This window comes from Helianthus annuus, chromosome 14, assembly GCF_002127325.2.
Source record: "Helianthus annuus cultivar XRQ/B chromosome 14, HanXRQr2.0-SUNRISE, whole genome shotgun sequence".
Classification (NCBI taxonomy): Eukaryota; Viridiplantae; Streptophyta; class Magnoliopsida; order Asterales; family Asteraceae; genus Helianthus; species Helianthus annuus.
This window is the reverse complement of record NC_035446.2, coordinates 151,063,607-151,089,902: the sequence shown is the minus strand read 5'-3', so window position 1 is coordinate 151,089,902 and position 26,296 is coordinate 151,063,607. Positions and strand designations below refer to the sequence as shown.

The following is a 26,296-nucleotide window of genomic DNA, read 5'->3' as shown; positions in this document are numbered from 1 at the left end:
TTCGGGGTGATCAATACTGCCTCGTGGTTACTGATGATTATTCAAGATTTTCTTGGGTTGCGTTCATGGCACACAAGAGTGAAACCTTTGGCATCATCAAAAACTTGATCATTCAGATTGAGAATTTGTATAAGTTGAAGGTTAGGCGGATACGTAGCGACAATGGTACTGAATTTAAGAATCATTCCATGGCGGAGTTCTGCACTTCAAAGGGTATTCTTCATGAGTTTAGTGCAGCTTATACTCCTCAACAGAATGGTGTCGCTGAACGTAAGAACCGCACATTGATCGAGACTGCTAGGACAATGTTGGTAGAGTCGCAGCTACCCATTCCATTCTGGACTGAAGCTGTGGCCTCTGCATGTTACACATTGAACAGAGTCCTTACAGTCAAAAGACACAACAAGACCTGCTTTGAGCTTCTTCAAAAACGGAAACCAGATTTGTCTTATCTAGAACCGTTTGGAGCTCCATGCACAATCATCGATCCTAATGGAAAGTTTGGGGCAAGAGCAATTGATGGATACTTTCTTGGGTATGCCACCCCTAACTTACGAGTCTGGAATCTAGAGACTAAAAGGGTCGAGGAATGGTCTGAGGTCAGAGTACAAAGGCACACCTTGCCAGTCAAAAATCCGGGTCAACCTTGGATGTTTGAGTATGATGACTTTTTCAATTCGATCAATGTTGAAGCCGTTGAAGAAAATGTTGCGGCTAGGATGTTTTTCGAGAGTGACAATGCAACAGTTTCACCGGTGGTTCGTCCAATTCTTGTTAATCAAGAACCATCTTCTTCGGTGAACAACAATACTCTCAACAATGAGGATTTTCATGATGCAAACGAATTGAACGAATCTTCAGAGGATGATGAATTTCTAGATGCAGATCAGGAAGCTCCTACAACAGCAGTTCATGGTACTTCAGAGGGTACTCCTCCAGTAGATGCCCATAGAACAGCTGAGGCTACTGCATCATCCTCTTCGTCAATTCCGGGTCTTGATTTGGTTGTTGATCTTAATCTCAACAATCTGGGTATAAATGTTCCAGTTCCAGATAATCCAGAAACAAGAATTCATAATACCCATCCTCAACAAAACATCATTGGAAATGTGCAGAGTGGCGTTCAAACAAGAAACATGTTGCGAAACAACAACAATGCAGGCTTGTATGCAGCTATTCGAGAATCCGGGCAACAAAACGATTGGTCTTTCGCGTGTTATGTCTCACAGGAAGAACCAAGAACGTGGAAAGAAGCCTTGAAAGATAACGCTTGGGTTGAAGCAATGCAGGAAGAACTGCAACAATTCCAGAAGCTGGGTGTCTGGAAACTCGTAGAGAAACCTGCTGGATACAAGAAGATTGCTACCCGTTGGGTTTTCAAATGCAAAAAGGATGACCGCGGAGTTGTTATCCGAAACAAAGCTCGTTTAGTCGTTCAAGGTTTTCGTCAGATTGAAGGGATCGACTACAACGAAGTCTATGCACCAGTGGCACGTCTCGAAGCAATTCGAATCTTTCTAGCCTATGCGTCCTTCAAAGGATTCAAGGTTTATCAGATGGACGTGAAAAGTGCATTTTTACATGGTGTGGTTGAAGAAGAGGTGTACGTCGAACAGCCTCCAGGTTTTGAAGATCCTATCCATCCCGATCGGGTTTGGTTGCTCAACAAAGCTCTTTATGGTCTTCATCAAGCACCGCGAGCTTGGTATGCAACCTTATCTCACTATCTGCTGGAGAACGGTTTTCGTAGAGGTCTTATCGACTGTACTCTTTTCATCAAGGAACAAGATGGAGATCTTCTTCTGGTACAGGTATACGTTGATGACATTATTTTTGGTTCTACTAATGATGTCTTGTGTAGGGAATTCGAGCGCATTATGCAGGATAAATTCGAGATGAGTGCTATGGGGGAAATGACTTTCTTCTTGGGCCTACAAGTACAACAAACGGAGTCTGGGATATTCATCCATCAGACTAAATATGTTGGTGACATCTTGAGCCGGTTCCAGATGTCTGATGCAACGCCCATTGGTACCCCATTGCCAACTAATCACGGAATTACTCCAGATTTGAAGGGAGAAGCTGTTAGTCCCTCAAACTATCGCGCTATGATCGGATCTCTTATGTACCTCACAGCATCAAGGCCAGACATAATGTACCCAACATGCCTGCTTGCCAGATATCAAGTTAACCCGAAGGCCTCACATCTTGCTGCTGTTAAAAGGATTTTTCGTTATTTGAAGGCGTACCCTGACACCGGTCTGTGGTACCCTAGGGATAATAACTTTGAATTGGTAGCTTTCAGTGATTCTGATTTTGGCGGATGCAAAATCGACGGTAAATCCACAACGGCTGGATGTCAGTTCTTAGGAAATCGCCTAGTCACATGGCAGTGCAAGAAGCAGACGTGTGTAGCTACATCAACATGCGAAGCTGAATACATTGCTGCCTCAAGTTGTTGCTCCCAAGTTCTTTGGATTCAACAACAAATGCGGGACTACGGTTTTGAATTCCTAACTACTCTTATTTACGTTGATAATTCTGCTGCTTTAGATATCACTAAAAATCCTGTGCAGCATTCAAAGACCAAACACATCGAAATCAAATATCACTTCATACGTGATTGCTTTGAGAAAAGGCTAATCGATGTTGTTAAGGTCCACACCGATGACCGACATGCCAACTCATTTTTCCAAAATTTGTTAAATCTTTTCTGATAAAACTTAATTTTGGTAAACGGCATTAAGGTCAAGCACAAGAGTAAACCAACATCGGAAAATCATTTTTGTAAATACCTTTGTTTTTTTTTAAATTTGTCTTAGTTTATTGATTTTAGGGGGAGTAAATCCAAAAATCTGAAAATCCAAAAACATCGAAAAATTTCAAAAACACAAAAACAATAGAAAATCAAAAATGAGTTTCCTGGCGAGCAAAAGAGAAAATGATAGTACATCAGTGGTCTATCCATACCTCTTTAAACATTAAATGAAAAACGATAAGCAGCTCTATATAAGATGTATCGGTAGGCTCACAATCATTTTAAAGTGTGCAGGGTGATATAAATCTTAATCGACTGAAGACCAGGTGGGAACCATTCATTGGCATATGGTCTTAGTACCGAAATTTCGTTTGATAGATTGCCGAGGTTCTGAGATATTCGGTCTTTATGCTGCTTATCATCTGGGTATCATGGTTGTATCTTTTACCGAAAAATAACGGGGACGCAAGTCTAGATCTTCCATGATACTATACATACGTGTACATAATACATACTGCATTCGACCTCAATAAGTGATAAACAATCACATGTCCAAAACAAATAAGTGATAAAAATATCACATTTATCCGGGTGTCAAGTTCGTCTCTCTGCTGTACGGAAGTACTGACCTGTTCACGGACTTGCACCTGTGCCCTCATGCATACGAAAATCAAGTTCCTCATCAATAAGTGATTATATCACATAGGACTTGTTTTCAAATCAAAATAAGTGAGTATCTCACAATTTATACGGTCAAACAGATGATAATCGGTATACTCACCGGTAAGATGAACTCTCGTGCATACCTTGATACGGGAATGTGTCGTGATGTGGATGAACACCGGTCGGTAAGTATAAATCATACCTTAACGTATCCCCTCGCCATGATTACATCTGATAAGTTGAGCTTAAGTGGACAACAATACCGATAATTGTTATAGGATGCTTATCTTAATGTTAACTAACTGAACAACAAGAGTGTTTTGGCATGACCGTACACTGATATGATTCTCTTACCCTCGAAACTCGCAAAAAGAATGTCTGTAAATATTTATGTACTGCTTAACTGTTATTAACTGTTATTATTTCTTTTAAACAGTTTCGTCGTTTGGTGCATATCAGCACGACATTAGCGGTGATGTCGTTTGATAACACTCAAAGGATTTTAAATTGTTGTCTTTTACTTTCAAAAATACCAAAAAGATTTTAGGCGTGTTTTAATATAAACTTTATAAAAGCCAAAAAGATTTTATTTCTGCTTTATTTTCGATCGTACGATGTTGGAGCTCAAGTCTTCGTTACCTGAAACCTGACTGAAAACCGAACTGACTAAATCTTCATAAACGGTCAAAATTTTGCAAGTTTTGAAAGTTAAATCTAAAATTGACAAATTTATTAAACTTTCAAACTGTCGGACGGTGTTTGATTATGACATGGTCATTCGTGTGTCATGTGTGTATGTTAACTATATTCCAAGCAGTTGTTCTCATTACGCGTTTAGATTTCTTGCATGTGCAGATTCTAAAGGCTGGGAGAACATAGTCGATGACAAGCTCTGGAATGAAGACACGACGAGAAGGCGCTCAAGTGAGGAAAATGATCGAGTTGCCGTTGGCCATCATCAACACCACAAGGATCTCACTTCATAAAGATAAAGTCTTTTCACGAGCATAACTCAAGGGGGAGCTTATGTTAAGGGGGAGTTTGTCAACACACTTCCTACATGATACGGGTAGTTTGTTGATACACTCTCTGCTTTCAAGACGTGAAGACTTTGAAGATCCTCCGACTTTGAAGACTTGAAAGGACATCAGAGTTTTGAGAACTCGAAGACCAAAGACCGTCGAAGTTCGAGACGAGTCTACAACTATAGAAGATAAAGACAAAGTTACAGCCAAGGGGGAGTTTGTTGGTGCACTTGTGTCTGTACTTTGTCTGTATTCGGTCTGTATGTAAACGATGTCCTTGTCAGTCCTGTAAGTTGACAAAGTCAACCGTCCTCCTGGTTTGACTTAGTCAACAGTTGAAAGATGTACTGTGTCGAAGGATAAGAGGTCGAAGGATAATGTGGATCCTTCGACCTCATCGAAAGATATGGTTCGAATCATAGACCTCGAAAGGTAATCTTTCGAGGTCCTTGATGATCTTTCGAATACTTGGTCTTCGATAGATGATCCTTCGGACCATCTATCAGATCCTTCGATCAGACATGCTAGGCTGGGTATATATATACCCATGCAGTGTTGAGTTTTAGACAGAGATGCACACAGACAGAACACACACATCCGAGAGATATTGTTGAGAGCATTCTGTCCAGAAAACACACACACACTTTGAGAGTTTACAAGTTAGGTTTGTAAACATTGTGCTTGTAACCGAAACCTTCATTTGCATTAATACAAGTTGTGTTAATCGGTGAACCCATGTGTGCTTGTGTTCATACTTGTTTAATCCCGGTTTGCTTGCTAGCTTGGATTCCGCACTCGCTAGTGAGTTAGTATAACAAGGTTTGAGGTTCGTCATCCACCGGATAGGGACCTACACAGTCCTATGCTGAGGTATAATTGTATAAATTTTCGGTGTTTGGTTTTTTAATTAATTATATATTCTTTAATTGTTATATTAGAAATTTACTAACCCTAGATTTGTTTTCTTTGGGAGATTGGGGCGTTTCCCCATAAATATCATACATGGGAATCACCTTGTTCAACACATTATAACCAACTCAGATTTGCTCCCATGGTTAGCATCATTTTCCAAACTAGTGATAGTTTGGTTTTGAAATAAGGGATCTTTAATAACGTTGTTTTGCAGCTGGATACGCTTTATTCATGTTACGTTGCTTATATATCATTGTTGACAAACGTGTTATCCAAGTATAATATGTGTTTAACTTGATGAAAAACGCTACAAACAAAAGCACGTAAGGAGATCCATAGGCATATGCTTGTAGAAATTAGAGGATGGGCGTACTAATCCTACTCACAACAATCATATGTTAAGATTGTCGACATCTCTTAAGTTCAAAACTTATATTGCTTTGGTTTAATTTCAGAAACTCAGTCACAGTACGTACTCCAGTCTACAATCTCGGTGTCTCTGCGTTGGAATTTGACACAAAGGTATATATAGTTTTGCTTCAGTACAACATAGCATATGTTAGGGATGAGCTCGGTACCGTCCAGTACCGAAAGAACCGGTACCGAAAATCCTCAAAAGTGGGTACGGTATATTCGGTACGGTTCGGTACCGGTACGGTACCGGTATTTGAGGGTAAAAACCGGTAAATACCGGTACCGAACCGGTACCGAAAATGCTAAAAGTCGGTACCGAAAACGTACCTGGTTCGGTAAACTCGGTACCGGTACCGGGAACGAATTGCTCATCCCTAGCATATGTGAGTACTTTAGTCATATATAACCAGTGGCGGAACTAGAACATTAACTCAGGGGTATCCCAAATTTTTTTTTAACGTGCAATCATACAATATTAAAAAAACGACAATAAATAAATAAAGTCAAACAAATACCAAATAGATTTGTCATCTTCTTTTTTTCATAGCTTGAAAGCGTTCCATCACATCGCCATCTTTTACTTCATGTAAAAAATCCTTTTCGACCGCACGTCCGCACAAATCATAGCATTGTTCAAAATTCCGGGCCCATTCAATTGCGTAAATCTGTCTTGACAAGCTTCAATTTCGAAAAACATCTTTCAACGGTTGCGATTGCAACCGGTAAAAGCAAAGCTAGCTTCACTACCGATAAACTGAAGGACATGAACTATGCGGTATCCTTCAGTGGCGCGACGTTTGATCCTTCGATTTTGGGCTAACATATAACATTATAACTGGTTTGGGCTAACATATAACATTATAACTGGTTTATGCTAACATATAACATTATAACTGGGCTTTAATAACAATTGGTTGGGCTTATTATTTACAATCTTATTATTGAATGTAAGCACTTCATAACTGAGCTTTAATAACAATTGGTTTATAAACTGATTCGGGCTTATTATTTACAACTTCAATTTGGGCTTAAATTTTTTTAGGGGTGTCATCGTAGTTGTTTAGGGGTGTCCATTGTATAAAAATCGAATAATTTTTTTTTTACACTACCGGTACAAAGTTGAGCCGTAGCCACGGCTGGTTATACATCATGTCCGCCCCTGTATATAACCACCATGCTCGAAATACCATACGTATCCAATTAAGAATCTAGCAGTTGAGTAATAACTATGGCATCACATGTATATATGTTTTATCAGCACTCATGGATAGCTAGAGATGGGAAAACCATCCAAGTCTCATTTATGCATCTTTTCCATATTTAGGACTAGGAATAGCACATTGACCTTATTGATCTTTTTATTTTTTTTAATCTTTGACAGGGAGCTTATTTGGCATCGGTGACAAGATCAAGGTGCTTAACTTTGCATAAGTTTGAATCTCTATGCAGTCATAGTAATGAATTTGGTAAGTTTATCAACTTAGGTCTACTATCTTTGTCATGTTGGGTGTGGAGGTTTCGCAAAGGGCAGCCGGCCCTCGTGCAAGGGAGTCGGCCCTAATTCTAATCGGGTTAAATTAGGCGTGTTGACTAATTTATGATCTTCTTGTTCCCAAAGTTATTTGCCCTATTTTGTATTATAAATATATAGATGGTATGGCATTGTAATTTTTCATCACCTCCAAATAAAATAAAAGAACCAGTTGGAGCGTGTGGACGTAGGTCAACTTAGACCAAACCACGCTAAATCCCCTTGCTCTTTCATCTCTTGCATTGTGACTTTGGGGATGCCTAATATGTCAGCCCTTTTGCACTCCGATGATTTTAAATGATGTTTTAATTAATTTCTGTGAACATATATCACTTTGTTTTCATTGTATGAATTTTTTTTTATCTTCTTCTGTATAATGCTAAAACTTTTGTCATAGCTGTGCCTTCATGTGCTTAAATTCAAAGACGTGTTTAGCATTCATCACATGGATGCATTTTAATTTGTTTGCCCACACTTACATTTCAATTATTAATTCAGGCGGGATTTGACAGTTTTTTTTTTTTTTTTTTCGTTATAGACGAAGGGAAGGATGAGAAGAAACAGCTGCAGCACTTTTCTCTATTTCGTGGTGGCTTATATAACAGTATCAGCGCTGTTCGCTGGAATCCTTCTAATCAAGATGAGGTGCGTTATAACTGCATTTTCTTTATAATTTTCCCTTGTCCTATACTAAAAAGTACATGTTGTATACTCTAGTATAGTACAATAATTATATTTACTGAAGTTTGTTTTCAATAATTTAGTGAAGTCACATTTTTCCAAAAGCAATCGTTATGTGCACAATTGATTTTCATTAAAGAAGTTTCCTTCTCTATATAGTTATGAAACCTAAGACTTTCAATGAATATAAGAATGCTGCTTTTGGTGTAGCAAAAGCTGTTTTGGTCTTGCTATTATACGTTGTACCATTGTAAGGGGTGTGATTTAACACTTGAGTTCAACAGATTGCATATACATCCCCGAGAAGCGATGAACTTACTATCTTTGACATTGGGTATTCGCAAGAAGTTCAGGTATGTTTTTTTCCTTTCAGTTCTCATGATATGGAAATATTCATTTTTAGCAAGTCATTTACCAACCAAACATAGTATTTACAACATAAACTTCCAAAGAGAACCCTAGTAACTTCAGTTTTGTTAGAATTATATATATATTACATTAGATATTAAACTTTAGTTATGTTTACACAAAAGATCAAATAAGACGGTTTAGAAAAGGCTTTTAAGACGATTTTATGTAAAGCGACATATTTGAGATTTGGAATTAAACCTATTTTATTGGACCGTCTTATTTTGATTATGAAACCGTCATATTTGAGATTTGGATTTATGAAATCTCCATTAAACCGTCATATTACACTTGATATATTAAACCGTCATATTAAGCCTATCTTATTATATGAACCATCATATATTTCTCATTTTATTATTAAAATTTATATATTATGTAAACTAAATCTATTCAAAAGCAATTTAAAAACATTGATATGACGGATGGAAGATTGCATTAACATTTTATATATGAAATTTAAAAACAATTTGAATATGACGGTTCAAAAGCAATTTTATATATTAAATATTTAATTAACATTTTAATAAGCATCTTTAAACAAAAAATTATATCAATCCTTTTATCTTTAAACAAAAACAAAGATAATACTTTTAAAATTTAAAAAAAAAATTCTATCATGGTTTATTCTATAAGAATACAAGATTGTATTGCATTCTAGAGTTCATATTCTCATCTCAGCAAGTTCAATTCAAGCCAAATCAAGGATTGTATTGCAAGTTCTAAAGTTCATATCGTCAGCAAGTTCAAGCCAAATCAATTGAAGTTAAAGTTCATTCTTCATTAAAACCACACCTACTCAAGTTGTTCAATCCTAGTTTCCTTCAACGTGGATCGTCACACTTCAAAGGTAACACTTATGATAATACTTTTTTTAATTTATTATTTAATGAAATCACTAATTTAAAAAAAATATCAATTACAGTTTAACACTCAACTGTCAACAATATTCCTGTGCATAAAGCATAACCATCGATAATGTGAATTCCTGTGCATAAAGCATAACCATCGATAATGTGAATCAAAGGCCTCAGTCTTCCCTAAAACGCATCACTGTTTAACCATCGACTCTCAATGAAAGCACCAAACTGGAATAACCACCACACAAACAAGGATAATTGGAATGATTTTTATTAAGAACAGAGAGTTCGGGATGGGAAAGAGAATTCTAAGAAGGGGATGGGAAAGATAGACTCATGAGAGCTAACAAATTGCCTACCTCATGATCAATACATAATTACTTTAAATAGACTTGTGCAACCGAATTCTGTTAGATTGTGGCTGACATGGCAGTCATCACATAATCATCAAATTTCTTTGGCTGGACCTGAATTCTTTCACTTCTCCTTTGTTGGGCTTGATTTTGTGGGCCAAATGGACTCATGACAGGCGAATTGAAAACCAGCTTAAATCTGGCTTGATGATGTGTTGCATCTTCTAAACCTTCAGCTATACACTCCTTCCATTAGCTTATCAAATACACCGTTAATGAACTCAGATATATTTGTCGTATGGTGGATGCTATCATTAAACCTCTGCAAACAAAAAAAAACAAGATTTCATTTAACATAAACTAAAAAAATGAAAGATCTCATGTAAGCCAAAAAGACGTAAAAAAAAGTAAAAAAATGTCATATAAGTTCTCATGTAAACAAAAAAAAAAACGCAAACCTTTCGAAGCTCTCTAGCAAAAACCGCAATCTCTCCTTGCTGAGCTGATAAAGTGCCATGAAGCTCATCAAATATAGAAAGTCCTTTTGCAGCTTCTTCAGCCAATAGCTAATATAAATAAATTATATATAGTTTAAAACTTTAAATTATATAAAGAATAATATTAGAAACAAATTATATGTATTAAAATACTAAGCAACTATTTAAACTTACTTTTTCAACACAACGAGCATTAGAAGAAGATTGATCTAAAATATCCTCTAAACTTCCATTAGCACTTGCTTTGTGTAAACGTACGACATATTCCATGCCTTCAATATGAGAAATATACAAAGTCTAAAAGTATCAACACACTTACTCTTAGAGTGTAGTAAGTAATCAAACTGCTTTCATCTCCTTCAATGGCGGTCGCCTTCATGAAAAGGCCAACTTCAGCTTCTGGAATAATCCCTGCTTCCTTTTCTCTTCTCGCAAGCTCGGTTAACATTTCTGTATTTCATCGTTTATATTATAGTCATTAATCGTATATTTTTTACAAACAAACCGATGTTATATGGAGGCTAATTAAGTTACCTAAACGAGATCCAACGCCTTGGCATTTTGCCGAGAAATCAAGGGTCTCCTTAACAGTCATTTCTCTAGCATGAATATCGTTCTGACTGATGTAAGTCGCTGTCCTTCGAGGCTCAAACTCATTGAGTTTATGACCGTTGTAACTTATCTCCCCTTCAACTCTTAAGCTCGGATCGAATCTTCCCGCCAAAGCCAACAGAAGTGTTGTCTTACCAGAAGATGGTGGCCCCAACAAAAGTGTCATCCTGTATAAATATCATCTAGTTAATAACTTTGCACTACAATATCATCTAGTTAATAAGATATACACATACCTTGCTGGTCTGATAATTCCAGATATAACTTTAAGAATGTGAAGCTTAGCTTTCTTCCAGCACACAACATATGCCTTCTAAACCTAACAAAAGCATAATACAAATTTATGTTCCAAATTTCCATAAACTGAAAACCAAAACAACATTGCAGATAATTCTACTCTGCAATTGAGTAAGCAACAATTAAAACTCCAAAAACTTAAAACAATTACAACTCCAGAAGCTAAAACACAGGTCTATAAATCAATAAACCACACAATTAACCTCATAATATGAAAATACATGAACATATGATAATGAATTCCTCTTACTTTGATGCTGGTGATACGTGACACCAGCTAGGGTTTCTAATTGCTTCGCCGACGTACGGACACGAATGATGTTGTAATTCAAATCGGATACACAAAAATTGAAAATGATTTAGTTGAACATATTGAATGAAATCATTGAAAAATTGTGAAATTATTGGTGGATCTATGAACCAAATACCTGAGGTAATTGAGCGGCAGTGCAAAACGGTTTTCGTCTTTTGTGTTCTCCCGATTCACGTTGTTGCTCGCTACAAAAAACACAGGGTTTGCGTTTTGGGATGATAACAAAGACATAGAGGGGCGTGAGAAAAAGAAACGATTCATTTTGCCTGAGGAGTTGGTTAATGATAGGGTTATTCTAAAATCCCTAAAACACCCTTAAGGTCTCTTCAAATTTTAAAAAAGGTGCAAGTTTAGCCCCTTTAAAATGGCTTCTCTCAATTGTACATAATGCTTCAAAATTTATACGCGAAATAAAATTACAATCTTGTACATCTCAAATGCTATATATAGTATATAGATATAGATGTGTTATAACCTTTTAAATATAAAATAAATGTGTTATAATATAATTAACTTTTTAATTTTGATTTTTTTATTATAATACTAACTAAATAAATAAAAAGACTAAAATACTCTTTAATACAAACATAAAGGACAAAACTTGTATATTAATTTTCGTTATGCATTTCAGATGGATCGTAACTATTGGATGTATGAAATTAGGCGTACTGACCCAAGATTTGTGACCAACATGAAACTTTTTCTTAAGATTGCTCAAGAGGATCGTGTGAAAAAAGGAAACGAACTTGTTCCATGTCCTTGTATGGAATGTAAAAATTTTACCGACTTCAAAGATATACGAGACATCGAGTATCATTTGTTGAGAAATGGATTTATGTTTAATTATACTTGTTGGTCAAAACACGGGGAGTCATTTCCTAATCGTAGCACAACCTCAATAAATTTAGGCTCTAATTATAATGATGAGAACAACGCTTCGCATATTAGAGATGACAGTGATAATTTAAACGAGGTCAACGATAATTTAAATGACATGCGCAATGATTTGGAAGCTAATGCTGATGACAATGATCTAGAAAAACTACAACAATTATTTGCCGACGAAGAAAAACCGTTATATGTTGGTTGTACAAAATTTTCTAAGCTTAGCGCTGTGTTAAAACTCTTTAACTTAAAGACAAACTACAATTGGAGCGATAAGAGTTTTACATGTCTATTGGAGTTATTGCACGATATGCTACCCATAGACAACGAGCTACCCATATCTGTGTACCAAGCTAAGAAATTGATTTGTCCAATGGAATTAGAGGTGGAAAGAATACATGCATGTCCCAATGATTGTATGTTGTATAGAAATCAGTACGAGAAAGCTCATACGTGTGTTACATGCGGTGAATCGAGGTACAAACGTAAAAATGAAACTAATGATTATGACGACGATGTGACGAAAAACGGGCCTCCAGCTAAATTATTATGGTATTTCCCTATTATACCGAGATTAAAGCGTTTATTTGCTAATCCTAAAGAGTCAAAGTTGTTGCGTTGGCATTCCGAAGAGCGTAAGGATGATGGAAAGTTAAGACATGTGGCGGATTCACCTCAGTGGAGAAACTTTGATTACGATTATCCCGATTTTGGAAACGAGGTTAGAAATATACGATTTGGTCTTAGTTCAGACGGTATCAATCCTTTCGGAAACATGAGTAGTCGTCATAGTACTTGGCCGGTTCTTTTATGCATCTACAACCTTCCTCCATGGCTATGCATGAAAAGAAAATACATAATGATGTCATTGTTAATTCAGGGTCCAAAACAACCTGGTAATGACATTGATGTTTATTTGTCTCCTTTGATTGATGACCTTAAAACCCTATGGAGCTCAGGTGTAGACATGTACGATGCTTATGAAAAGACGAACTTTAAGTTACGCGCCATGATTTTTTGCACCATAAGTGATTTCCCAGCATACGCCAATTTGTCAGGATATAGCACAAAAGGTAAACTAGCTTGTCCTGTGTGTGAAAATGAAACAAGCTCTATAAGATTAAAACATTGCAAAAAAACTGTGTATATGGGACATCGACGATTTCTTCCACGAGATCACCATTATCGAAGACTCACAGAAGAATTTGATGGAAATGAGGAGCTCCAAAGGGCTAGGAAAGTTTTTGATGCATTTTCACGGGTAGAAAATATGAATACCGTTCTAGGAAAAAGATCTCGTACCGAGACCAGAGACAATTGGAAAAAGAGGTCAATTTTTTGGGATTTGCCTTATTGGAAAAGTTTGGAAGTTCGACATTGCCTAGATGTTATGCATATTGAGAAAAATGTGTGCGATAGTTTGTTGGGCCTATTGCTAAACATTCCTGGAAAAACTAAAGATGGGATTAATGTTCGTAAAGACATGGAAGAAATGGGAATACGTAAAGACCTTGCCCCTGTTGAGAGAGCTAAGAGTATTTATCTCCCACCGGCATGTTATACCATGTCACGTGAAGAAAAAAGGAAGTTTTGTCAATGTTTACACGATATTAAAGTTCCATCTAGTTATTCAGCAAATATTAAAAGGCTGGTGTCGATGAAAGAATGTAAATTGCTCGGTATGAAGTCTCATGATTGCCATGTTTTGATGACACATATGATTCCTATTGCAATTCGCGGGTTGTTACCTAAGGAAGTCCGACATACAATCACAAAACTTTGTTTGTTTTTTAACATGATTCATTCAAAGGTTATTGATCCCGAAATGTTGGATAGTTGGGAGAAGGATATTTATATTACCCTTTGTGAACTAGAGATGTACTTTCCACCGTCCTTTTTTGATATAATGGTTCATCTAGTATCTCATGTCGTAAAAGAGATAAAGTCTTGTGGTCCTGTATTCCTACGATACATGTATCCCTTTGAAAGATACATGGGTGTGTTAAAAGGTTATGTGAGAAACACTAATCGACCAGAAGGTAGCATTGTTCAAGGGTATACATCCGAAGAGGCGACTGAGTTCTGCACAGGTATTGATATCACAACATTTATAAAATAATTAAGTTTTGTTAATCATAAATGACATTGTAATACTTGATTTATTTACAGGGTATTTAGAAGGCGTTAAAAGTATTGGTGTTCCTAAATCACGTCATTCAGGTCGACTTGCAGGCGTTGGAGGAGTTGGTAAGAGATTAATCACCCCACCATCTGATGAGATAAAAATTGCTCATTTTACAGTTTTACAACACATGACATGTATTGCTCCGTATATCAATGAACACAAGAGTATACTACGGTCAACACACTTGCGCAAGTCAGATAATTGGTATACCAAACAACATAACGAGGGGTTTTGTGATTGGTTGAAGAAAAAGGTGGAGGAAATTTATGGTGAACCAAATGTTGATAAAACTGTGGAGAAATTGGGGATGGGGCCAGATTTTAGAGTAATATCTTACCAAGGGTATGATATTAACGGTTATACATTTTACACTAAAAAACAAGATGATAAAAGTGCAACGCAAAATAGCGGAGTCACACAAATAGCCTCAAGTACAAAGGGTGACAAAATGATAATCGCCAAAGAATCATATTACGGTGTCATACAAGAAATTTGGGAGTTATCGTATGATTCATTCACAATACCTTTGTTTAGATGTAAGTGGGTCAATAATCGCACAGGTGTTAAAGTTGACGAACATGGTTTTACACTTGTCGACCTTACAACGGATGGGTATAAATCAGAACCATTCATTCTCGCAACTCAAGCCACACAAGTATTTTTTGTCAAAGACCCATGCAATCCAAGATACCATATAGTATTGCAAGGTAAGCGACGTATTCTTGGTGTTGATGATGTTGACGACGAGGAAGAATACAACCAGTTTGACGAATTACCACCATTTTCTGTCGGTATTCAACAGGGTAATGACTATATCACCGTTGGCACCTCATACTTACGACGATCTGACCACGACGACGGGATATCTATAGAAAAACCAACCCAAACCAAGAAGTCAAAGGTTTGATATATATATATATATATACACACACACACACATATTCTATCTATATAAATAATTAAACTAAACTAAAGTTATAACAAAAGTTTTTTTTTTTTTTTTTTTTTACAGGGTAAACAATGATGAACACTTACGATATGAGCACAAAGAACTTACGATATGAGCACAAAGAAGAGATGTTTGTATATAAACCAGTTATATTCCATGTTTTTAGTCTACAACTATGTTTTTCTTTGATGAATTTATGAACTTATAATATTATTTTCATACTTACGTATTTACTTAAATTTTCGTACTTATGCATTTACTTAAATTTTCATACTTATGTATTTACTTAATACATTGTTTTTATAATAAGCCTTTTAGAATGATGCACTATTTTTTTTGGGTAAAATACACCTAAAAGCTATTCGAAACAACTATAGTTAATATTCATCGGATAAAAATGAACATTTTGCTATAGTGAAGTATTAGTTTGTAACTTTTAGTTATGAAAAATATTCACTTAAAAAAGAAAATGGGTCTTAACCAATTACGTGTCAAAAACCATGTTCCATACCTATTGTTCATAATTTTATTCCAAAGTTAATAATCATATTCCATACCTAATGTTCATCATTTTATCTAAAGAATGGTAATTTGGAGGGAAGAAAACAAAAACCCTCAAAAGTTGCAAATCCCGCCCAATTTCTTATTCCCCAAATCAAAACCCCCAAAATCCTCCATCTTCCCACCATTACTTCATTCGCATCCCCCCCCCCCCCCATTGTTTCTCGATCTGGTTATCAGGTAAGATCTTCATACTTTTCTTAATACCTAGGGTTTATTGTTGTTCGTGTCACAATGTGTGTGATTTGCGTTGCTGTTTAACAAACGAGGGTTTACTGGCACCACTGATCATGTATTCATAAAGTCTTGAAGTGGACAAACTATTCATTATTAAAACAATGAAACTTAGTGTGATTCTCAAACTTAGTGGACAAACGAGGGTTTACTGGCACCCTTTCTTTCAGTTTTATTTTGGGTATTACACAATATAATTTTCAATCAAAATATTCATTATTAAAACAATGAAACTTAGTGTGATTCTCAAATTGCTTTTTAAGAAAGCAGATCCTCAACTTCCTAAGTTATCAATTTCTATAATAAGGCACGAGTTTGTTTTTTCACAACCAATCTATTATATTACTTGCAGACAAAAGATCTTTTGACTTTTTGCCATCTTGGTTTCGATACATGTACAAAACTACTTAAATTAGTGATTTCATTAAATAATAAATTAAAAAAAGTATTATCATAAGTGTTACCTTGAAGTGTGAAGTGGTCAATTGGTCCATTGATGTCATCTCTAAAGTAGACTGTTAGACCGTGGGGTTTGGTGGGGCGTGGGTTGGGGGCATGGTGCGACACGTGGACTATGGGGCACCCAAGATCAAAAGCCAATTTCAAAGGGGTATGGTGGGGCGTGGGTGGGGGCATGGTGCGACACGTGGACTATGGGGCACCCAAAACCAAAAGTCAATTTCAAAGGGGTATGGTGGGGCGTGGGTTGGGCGGCGTGAAAAAAAAAGTCAATTTCAAAGGGCTAATGCTCTTGCCAGTGAGGTTCCGCCATGTCATGTGGGTAGCCCTGCCCAATGCCCGGGCTGAAACCCCCGCCCAAACCCATGCCCACCCGGGGTGGTTACGTGGGCGTTTGTACCAAACCCAACCCCCGCCCCAACCCCCGCCCCATACCCCATAGTCTTAGACAAGTCTTTAAGCATAAAGTCTTTACAACTCTTTTCCTTAACCTTGAATAACTGTTTTTAAAACGAACTGATCTACCCTTGAAAAATCATCAAAGATCAAACCCCTTTCTTTCAGTTTATCAGTGCCACACACTCAAAATTTATACTTTAGTGCATTATTTGAAAGTTGAAAGCCAATATACCAAATGTCACGAGCTAGAAAAATACACATAGTCAAGTTACTACTTAGTGGCCATAAAAAAGCCTTATATATCATAATTATTGGGCAGAAACAGTACCACATAGAAAAACAGCTGCAGACATATTTAAGATGAGAGAGCTTATTCCCATAACAAAAGTTTCTGATATGTTAATTATATTCTGTAGCCCATTGTGCCAGGTTTGATAGCGCAACAGAATCCCATAGTTACTAGTTAGATTGTTAAAGTGTTAAGCCATGGTTTAAAAAACGGCCGAGGCATCCGTACTGAGGCGCGCCTCGAGGCGGAACAGAGGAAAAACATATATGAGGCGGCGCCTCAGGGTCAGATACTATACGTACGCCTCAGTGGGGTGAGCGCACGATTCGTGTCGAGGCGGAACTATTTTTAGTCTACATGTAGGCGGTAAACTTATTGGCGGCAATAATAAACTAGCGCGACTTTTTGTTGTTTCTTAAATAGCTTTATAGGGTTAATCTTGAAATCGTGATCCCAAATACACAAAAACCCATCTGCAATCTTGAAATCGTGATCCCATCTTCAATCTTGAAATCGTGATTCTTCTTCAATCTTCAACACAGGTAAGTTTTCTTTAATGCTTTGTTTAATCTTGAACTATTTTGTTTCTTAATAATTGATGATGATTGTTAATTGATTCTGTTATCGCTGATTTTAATGATACTTGCTGCTGTTATTTGATCCTGTTATGGCCGGTTTTGATGATTGTTAATTGATGATTATTGTTAATTCATTCTCAATGCTTTGTTTAATCGATCATGAATAAATATTGCTACTGTTAATGTTTTTTTTTTCTGCTGTAAATGTTATGGCTGCTGTTAATGTTTTTTTCGTGCTATTAATGTTTGTTTTTTCTGCTGTTAATGTTATGGCTGCTGTTAATGATTAAGTTATGGCTGCTGTTTATGTTTTAAACTACTGAATCTAATGAAATTGATGGGAAAACTCCTTTTTTGATGTTAAGTATTTAATTTTTTATAATGTATATAATTTTATATTTATATATTAATACCGCCTCGACCTTACGCCTTGTTTCGCCTCGATACTTACGCCTCGTGAGGCGAAGGGAAAACGCCTCGAAACTTGTTTCCGTTTTTTTAAACCTTGGTGTTAAGAGAGCTAGAACTACTCTTTGAAACACGATCTTGACCCCCAGCAGTTCCATTACATAATGAAATAGTGTTCCACTTGTAGTGTAACTGTTAGGAGTCAATATGGTGCTTCAAAGAGTGGTTCCAACTTCCAGCTTTCTAACAGTCTAATTATTGAATTTTGTAATGGTATCAAAATTGGCCTAATGAACTACAGAATATAAACTATAGTCAACATATTAGAATTGCATACAAACTCCGGAATGTCGCGTAGTTGAAACTAGACCTCTACTTGTCTCTTTGCTACACGCAACACTTCACTTTCCATATTATGTTTTTTTTAGAAATCAAGTTAAAAAATGTCGGAAAAGAAAAAGAGGGGAGTTTCTAAATGCAAAAAGAAGCTTTCAAATCCGGATCAATCTAAAGTTGATTTCAATGAGAAGGGTATAGCGATCGGTAAGAATGCAGGGAACTTTATGTCTTGGATTGGTGTCGAATGTAAACGAAAGATCCCGTACGATAAACGTGCCAGAAAAGTAAACCCTAAAAAATACGAAGATATTTGGGAATACGCTAAGGTATTGTTTCTTCCTTTTTCTTTTAGCTAATGGGATTCCCATGATGGTTCTTGCTAATGTTTTTAATGGATTTATTAACACTACCGGGCTTATAGCCATTAATTGCTTGCTGGACTCACTATGATGGTTCTTGCTAATGTTTGATTGTTAATTTTAATATGTAGCAAATTTGGGATATTCCTAACGACCTCGGGAAAAAAAAAACTTTAGAAAAGGGGAAGAAGATAATGAGGCAGTTTCGTTACGAACTTAGAAAAAAATATATTTATAAAGAAGAATCTTCCAATAAAGAGAAAGGCGAAACTCCCTTTGAAGATTACGATTATCTAGACGGGGAACCATGGAAGTCTTTCGTTGCAAGTGTTGATACCGAAGAGTGGAAGGTAATTTGTGATTTATTTATTTATTTGTTATTATTATTATTATTATTATTATTATTATTATTATTATTATTATTATTATTATTCTTACTAACACTTATTATAATATTTTTTGAAGAAAATAAGTGAAAAAGCAAAGAAGAGCGTAAAAGAAAACATTAACCCCGCGTGTGTAGGGAGATGTGGTTTTGTTGGACTGGAGCCCCACATTGAAAGTAGATGGAATCAACTTGTTTCAAGCTATCCACATTTAGATGCTATTGAACATCCTAGCTCTATAAGGAATACAGTAAGTAAAGCACGTCTTAATCCGGTCACAAAGCTATATGAACTTAGAGAAAACCTTATATCAAATGGTGATTTGACAGGATTACTTGAATTATTGGTAAGTATTTATATAATTATTGTATAAATTTATAGTGATTAAAATTTTAACCGTCACATTTTTTGAACAGGATAAAAAAGAAAAACAAAAACAACCGAAGGATGATGGATCTTATTCCACAAAGAAAAACAAGAGCGAGGCTGTAGAGACAACGCCTGGGGAGATCCTTGGTAGTCCTGGCATGGGCCTTGCAGCCGGTAGTTCGTCAGAAATCTTGGTAATATAACATCAAAGTTTGTTTATTTATTTATTTTAGATATATATATATACTAAAAGATATCTTTTACAGTCTATTAAAAAATGTGAACTTCTGCATCTTGACGACCAAGGTGCTCTTAAGGTTGTAGCAATTGGCCGTGTTCATCCTACAGATGATAGGGTTGTACATGGATGCCCAATAATAGATGGTTTCGTCAAAGTTCAAATAGATAGAGTTGTAGAAGGTTGCGGATCAACTCGTCTTTTGCCAGAGTCATGTATTTATGGGGAAATAGAACTTTTGAAAGATGCGAAAGGAAGTTTTATTCAATGGCCCGTTAAATTAATAAAGGTATATGTTATATGAATAATATTTGTATATTGATTTCGTTATTGGTATACTAATACTTTTTACAACGTACAGATTTTGAACAAAGACTCTTCTCAAACTGTAGAACCATGTCACCATTTTATGAGTACACCTTATAGGCCACAGGTTGTGTTTAATATATATTATTATTTTTTAATTACTTGATATTAAAAAATTTTGCTTTGCCATTGTAGTTTGAGGCAACTCCTGCTGACCAACAACAAGCGATTCCAAATGAAAGAAACGAGTATCAAATATACTCTTATGCACTACAAGATGATGAGACTTTTAATCAATTGGTAATCACATTATTTATATATATACATATGTGGTTTGTGTTTCTATATATATTTGTTTACTAATAACATTGTTACTGATTGATGTATTTCATTGATAAACAGTTTTCTGAGAATACAACAGCCGAGCATGTTTCTTTTCGTAAACCTACTGAGCCTGTCCATGCTTATCAACATACCAAGCCCGTTATTGCTAATCAACCTACGAAGATCGTTCATGGTAATCAATCTACCGAGCCCATTCGTGATTGTCAGCATACTAAACCGATTGTTGCTGCTTCTAAACCTTCAATAGAAAAAATAAAAGTATCAAAAGAAAAAATAAAAGTATTAGAACTTTTAGAAATGGCGAGATCCAGGCCTCAAAACATATATAGATTAGCACAAAAAGTGGCACTTCATTCTGAAAAAGCCTTGTTTACGGTTTTTACTTCGCCAACTGGGATGTATGAGGAACGTGTTCAAGAGACGGTTGAATTTGAGGCGGTTATACAGTTATGTGTCAACGGTTGGGCGGATGTTTGCTTTGTGCATTGGTTCACAATGTATGTTCCGCTAATTTTTATTTAAATATTTATGGTAGTATTTTTTAAATATAATCGAGGGTTACTAATCTTATCACATTTCTTTCTACTTTTATGTCAGGTATTTATATGCAGCTGGGGAACGGGAGGGTTTAAATAATACTGCATATTTTCATCCCCGTTATATTGAAGGTGAACTTGTCTCAGATGATGGTGACTTTGTGATTGACCATATCAAAAAGGTCATCTCCTTTCATAAGGACAAACAATGGTTTATTGCACCGTACATAGCCGGGTATTCAATTTGTTTCATATCAAGATCATTTATATTAAAGCTTCAACCTTCTTTTAGTTATTTTAGAATATTGTTTTTGTTTTTATTATTAAGTGTTTCTTAAATTAGACCATTTTACGCAGGAAACACTGGGTACTAATTATACTTCAACATCACCCGGTATATAAAACTTGGAAGGGTTACATATTTGATTCACGTAAAGGTAAAGATGATGATGATTTGTCATGTTACGAGATTACAACATTATTCGAACAGGCCATAGAAGAAAATATGACGTGGGCTAAGGTTAAAGTAAGTTCTTATTCATTTTCTATAGCTTGTTTATTTTTAGATTTTAGTTAACTAATTGTAAGCTCAATTAACTATTTAGTGTCGTCTACAACCTAATGGATGGGAGTGCGGTTATTGTGTTATGTTGGCTATGTATGATTTTGTGATTCGTAACAGAGAACATATGGTAAGTATATTTATACATTCCTATTTATATACGTTTAACAACAATGTGTATTAAACTATAACCTAACTTTTATCTATCTTTATGTTTTAGCTGGCAAATAAAACTAAAATGGTTCGTCAAGGTGAAATTGATGAATTTGTAGAGCGTACTTTAAAGGTGTTTATATCATCTTTTGGTGATGTTGAGGATGAGAAGGATCAATGAAGGTAAGTGTATTAGTATGTGAATCTATTCATAGTATTTTTTTTTCCAGTTTTTCTACATTTTTATAAATATTTGTTTAGGACACTTTAGTGAGCCTCGGAACATAGTCTTTTGATTCATTATATTGAGAATTAATTGCAAAGATGGTTAAGTCACTTTGACCCGTTCGTCTATTTGACCCCAAGGGCGTAGGCACACATATATTATTAGGGTTTCTTAGGAGCAACACATGGCTTTGTATTAATGTTGACTATAGTTGGCATGACTTATGCATTAAAATTTTCTAGATTTTGGGATTGTGTTTTATTTTTATCATAAATGTTAGCTAATAGACATTTTATTTGTTTTGATCAGTGGCAAAGGAATTCTGGTTAGCTGGTCTTACTTAGAGCTTGTGGTGGATGAAGGAAGTTGCACAAAGTCAAAGGTTTTTGAAGTGTTTTTTACATAGGTGTAAAACTGAATGATTCGATGTCTTTTTTATGTTTTTTCTTTGTTAAATTGAATGCTTTAGACTAATGGGTCAAGATGGATTCTTTAGCTATTTATAAAACGGTTCATTGTTTGGTATATCCTTTTCATATATTTGTTTGTAAATCTCATGAATCAACATGAATTGGGTGAAATATATGGATGCACCACCTAACCAACCGGCTATTAGCTCCACCACAAACCGTCTTATTAGGCTTTAATATATTGCTTTATAAATATGACGGTCAATACACCGAAACCGTCTTATTAACACACCACAAACCGTCTTATTAGGTTTTAATATGACCCTTTATATATATTAAATATGACGGTTAACAAACACAAACGTCATATTAGGCTTTAATATGGAACCTTAAAACATATCAAATATGACGGTCTATTGAAACGTCTTAAAAGGTTTTAATACCAAAATATGACGGTAATGACCAAAAATGACGGTGTCTTTTAAGACGATTAATATACCGTCATATTTGATTGAAAAACTGTCATATTAGATGTCTCTTTTTGTACTAGTGAGTCATGATTCGGATATGTATGTATGTATAACTTATAATTAGGATGATCTCTTATTAGATTAGATAATAAGCGGTTTTAGGATGATAAGCGGGTTAGGTAATCAAGTTAAACTGCAATGGCAGTTACCCGCCCAAATTAACCGCCATTTATGTACGTTTAAATATTGCCGGGAACCATTATTCCGGTTATCAAGACATTTTCGATTACTGAATTTGTCCTTTCATTTCGCTTTGGTTTCCCTGCATACTGTTGCATTCGATTCCTTGAATCACTAGGAAACATCACAATGCCTGCATATCATTCTTCCGCTGCAAATGTTATGGGTGATGTTTCGGATTTCCAACATAGTGGTATCAGAGCCACTTCAAGGAATCAATCTGAAATCGAACCAAATTCTACCACTCTTCCCTGTCAACATTGCACTGATGAACAAGACGAAAGGAACAGGAGAAACACTCGCATAAGGTTATGCTATTATTGTCACTTACCGGGTCATCAAATCTACAATTGTAAAGCCAAAGAAAACGATGAAGTAACACAACTGTTAAGGCAAGCGATCAACGCCGGAATTAAACGAAAAGAAGAAGACGTACACTGCCGGAATGAAATGATTGTCACTGGTACCGACGGTGGACAATGGGCAGAAATATGGTACGTTAATCCATCGTTTAATCATCATTTCTCAGGCAATATTAATGTTTTCAAAAGGGTAAAGCATATGATGGGAGTAGAAACAAAATCCGGTATGAACAATTTTCTGTTCATAAGAGGGGTTGGGTCGGTAGAAATGAAAACTGGAAATGAAACTTTAAATATCCAAAGCGTTTTTTATTCACCAGAGATTGATCGGAATGTCCTTAGTCTCGATCAATTAACGTTACAAGGATATACGGTCAAGAAATCTGGTGATAAATGCAAGATATATCCAATGTTTTCAACACCGACTGTAAATTCAAGAAATGAAACCAATGGATTAACAAAAGAAGAGGAATTGGGCTTATATGAAAAACGGAGACTACTAGATCTGAAAGGTGTGGATGATGAATTTAAAGAATCATATCTGAATTCTTATTTCGAAACTTTAAATGTTTCGAATGAAGATGATAACGACTGGACTAGATTGATTCTAAAATCATTAAAATTCCGAGAATTTGCTGATTGTAAGGCTTTGATTGACATGCTCGATGACCGAGAGTATGTTTTCAAATACAAAGTTGAACTTCAAAACAAATTTGAAGAAATGGTTCAGTGGTTTCTGAATGGTTATATGGGAATCAACTCAAGACCAGTTCCACCCTATTCTACCGATTAAAAGAAAATAGACTTGTTAAGTCTATACATTTTGGTAGCAAGTGAAGGAGGATACCGGGAAGTTACAACCGAGAATACATGGCCGATCGTTGCAAAGGATCTGGGATTTGAATATGAAGATGGTGATTATATAAGACTGATATATGCAATGTATCTTGATGTTTTAGAATATTATTATAAATTCAAAACAGTTCAAGACGGGGTGCATGAGAAGGAAATGATCAATGAGAATGCTGGATCAAAGCAAGGCTTTCATCGGAGGACTGGAAGTGCAGAGAACGTTCAAGAAAGCACTACAAGAAGTGATCAGAATGACATCGGACCCTCTCAAAGCTGTTTCAGAAGGACCGGAAGTGCAGGAGACGTCCGGGAAGGCAACACAAGAAATGATCAAGCCAACACTAGTTCAATGCATTATGCATTGTTTAGTGAAAATGGATGGACAGACAGTTGGAACATGCACAAGAGGAGGAGGAAATTCAATTTCAGTCACATAAAGAAGGTAATGGATGATGCCAACAAGAGCGTGATGCAGCAAGGTTCAAACATAACCAAAGTTTAAGGGGGTTATGTTAGAATTATATATATATTACATTAGATATTAAACTTTAGTTATGTTTATTTAGTCATGATTCGGATATGTATGTATGTATAACTTATAATTAGGATGATCTCTTATTAGATTAGATAATAAGCGGTTTTAGGATGATAAGCGGGTTAGGTAATCAAGTTAAACTGCAATGGCAGTTACCCGCCCAAATTAACCGCCATTTATGTACGTTTAAATATTGCCGGGAACCATTATTCCGGTTATCAAGACATTTTCGATTACTGAATTTGTCCTTTCATTTCGCTTTGGTTTCCCTGCATACTGTTGCATTCGATTCCTTGGATCACTAGGAAACATCACAATGCCTGCATATCATTCTTCCGCTGCAAATGTTATGGGTGATGTTTCGGATTTCCAACAAGTTTGTCCTGTTTATAAATCTGAAGGTACTAAGTAAGAGGCCTCCTGCAAGTGTTTTTGTGTCCAAAGGCTTATCTGATATAGCCTTTCTAAATGATGGGACAAGGTTCGAATAAAACTCCTTGATATTTATTAATAACTAAAAACTTAGTAAGCACTGCATGCTTTTTTAATATTTTTGTCACAGTTTTATTAATTGAATTGACACGTGTACCTGTCATGATACGTTGAATAGGGTACTTGCTTCTGACATAAGTGGAGCAATAAGTATGTGGGACAGAAGAGCGAGTGTTCATCCACAAAGGGTGCTCACAACTAAGAAGATAACCGGCCTTACTAGCATCCAGTCACTTGGAGATCAAGTATAAAAAATTACATACTTAATATACATTACAACAAATATGTGTTACATATTCATTTTTGTGGAATATTAGCTTTCTCCAATTGTATCTATAACACTAATTACCTCATATTTATCTATCAGTGTGTATATGGTGGTAGTGAGAGTGGGTTTATATATATATGGGATCTACGTAGACTACGCGGTGGAAGATCATCAACTGTTTTTCAAAGTGACAAGGAGGTTGTTTATCTTTTCTGCTTTTATAAGTTTCACATAAGTTGAAATAAATTCTTGGTTGATAATAAACGTCTTCCCTGGCAGGTACACTCTTCTCCTCTAACATCAGTTATTATTACACCTTTTTCTTATTTTATTTCAAATCTGCTTTAATTAATTGGGTTTATATTCTTTTGATTCATGTATGTTGTATGGTGCAGGAACAATCAAGAACTTATATCCGACGAAAGGGAATACAGTCAATCAACATTAATTCAACCTGTCCATATCAGCTGGGATTCCATCTTAATGATGGTTGGTAAGTTAGTTAAGAAATAAATTCATTTGTCGTTTAAATACCTTTGATGTCTTTATCAATGTGTTTCTTTTGTATATTTTTTTT

At 35.8% G+C, this 26,296-nt stretch overlaps 3 protein-coding genes across 7 annotated transcripts; 2 read left to right on the top strand and 1 right to left on the bottom strand.

Moving 5' to 3' along the window:
* Nucleotides 1-9,499: 9,499 nt before the first annotated feature.
* On the bottom strand, nucleotides 9,500-11,588 carry LOC110904110 (ABC transporter G family member 35). Of its 2 annotated transcripts, XR_004879639.1 has the most exons (7): nucleotides 11,262-11,588; nucleotides 10,951-11,033; nucleotides 10,637-10,881; nucleotides 10,422-10,552; nucleotides 10,277-10,340; nucleotides 10,064-10,171; nucleotides 9,500-9,927 (listed from the first exon to the last, which is right to left on the bottom strand). XR_004879639.1 is itself a non-coding variant. In XM_022149934.2 (6 exons), exons 3-6 carry the CDS (start codon nucleotides 10,878-10,880, stop codon nucleotides 9,838-9,840), a joined length of 573 nt encoding a protein of 190 aa, XP_022005626.1. In that variant the 5' UTR covers nucleotide 10,881; nucleotides 10,951-11,033; nucleotides 11,262-11,588; the 3' UTR covers nucleotides 9,500-9,837. The 2 variants fall into 2 exon arrangements, 1 of the variants encoding a protein (XP_022005626.1); XM_022149934.2 differs by lacking the exon at nucleotides 10,277-10,340.
* A 367-nt stretch (nucleotides 11,589-11,955) lies between these two features.
* On the top strand, nucleotides 11,956-15,418 carry LOC110907518. The gene is made up of 3 exons (XM_022152490.1): nucleotides 11,956-14,299; nucleotides 14,379-15,295; nucleotides 15,407-15,418. The coding sequence occupies exons 1-3, from the start codon at nucleotides 11,956-11,958 to the stop codon at nucleotides 15,416-15,418; spliced, it is 3,273 nt and encodes a 1,090-aa protein (XP_022008182.1).
* A 537-nt stretch (nucleotides 15,419-15,955) lies between these two features.
* On the top strand, nucleotides 15,956-22,615 carry LOC110904108. 4 transcript variants are annotated; one of them, XM_022149930.2, is made up of 15 exons: nucleotides 15,959-16,084; nucleotides 17,709-17,827; nucleotides 18,700-18,936; nucleotides 19,101-19,319; nucleotides 19,435-19,701; nucleotides 19,772-19,918; nucleotides 19,991-20,251; nucleotides 20,324-20,395; nucleotides 20,464-20,568; nucleotides 20,671-21,110; nucleotides 21,211-21,384; nucleotides 21,507-21,675; nucleotides 21,755-21,841; nucleotides 21,932-22,047; nucleotides 22,400-22,615. In XM_022149930.2, exons 3-14 carry the CDS (start codon nucleotides 18,715-18,717, stop codon nucleotides 22,043-22,045), a joined length of 2,277 nt encoding a protein of 758 aa, XP_022005622.1. In that variant the 5' UTR covers nucleotides 15,959-16,084; nucleotides 17,709-17,827; nucleotides 18,700-18,714; the 3' UTR covers nucleotides 22,046-22,047; nucleotides 22,400-22,615. The 4 variants fall into 4 exon arrangements, with proteins under 4 accessions (XP_022005623.1, XP_022005622.1, XP_022005621.1 ...); XM_022149929.2 differs by having other exon boundaries at nucleotides 17,413-17,827; XM_022149931.2 differs by lacking the exon at nucleotides 17,709-17,827 and having other exon boundaries at nucleotides 15,956-16,084.
* The last annotated feature ends 3,681 nt before the right edge of the window (nucleotides 22,616-26,296 follow it).

Coding starts and splice junctions, on each gene's coding strand:
- LOC110904110 (XM_022149934.2), bottom strand. CDS start 10,880: ATGACACTTTTGTTGGGGCCACCATCTTCTGGTAAGACAACACTTCTG. Junction 10,172..10,421: donor TTACTTACTACACTCTAAGA/GTAAGTGTGTTG, acceptor TATTTATATTAG/CTATTGGCTGAAGAAGCTGC. Junction 9,928..10,063: donor TTGCTAGAGAGCTTCGAAAG/GTTTGCGTTTTT, acceptor TTTTGTTTGCAG/AGGTTTAATGATAGCATCCA.
- LOC110907518 (XM_022152490.1), top strand. CDS start 11,956: ATGGATCGTAACTATTGGATGTATGAAATTAGGCGTACTGACCCAAGA. Junction 14,300..14,378: donor GGCGACTGAGTTCTGCACAG/GTATTGATATCA, acceptor ATTTATTTACAG/GGTATTTAGAAGGCGTTAAA.
- LOC110904108 (XM_022149931.2), top strand. CDS start 18,715: ATGTCGGAAAAGAAAAAGAGGGGAGTTTCTAAATGCAAAAAGAAGCTT. Junction 20,396..20,463: donor GTACACCTTATAGGCCACAG/GTTGTGTTTAAT, acceptor TTGCCATTGTAG/TTTGAGGCAACTCCTGCTGA. Junction 20,569..20,670: donor ATGAGACTTTTAATCAATTG/GTAATCACATTA, acceptor ATTGATAAACAG/TTTTCTGAGAATACAACAGC.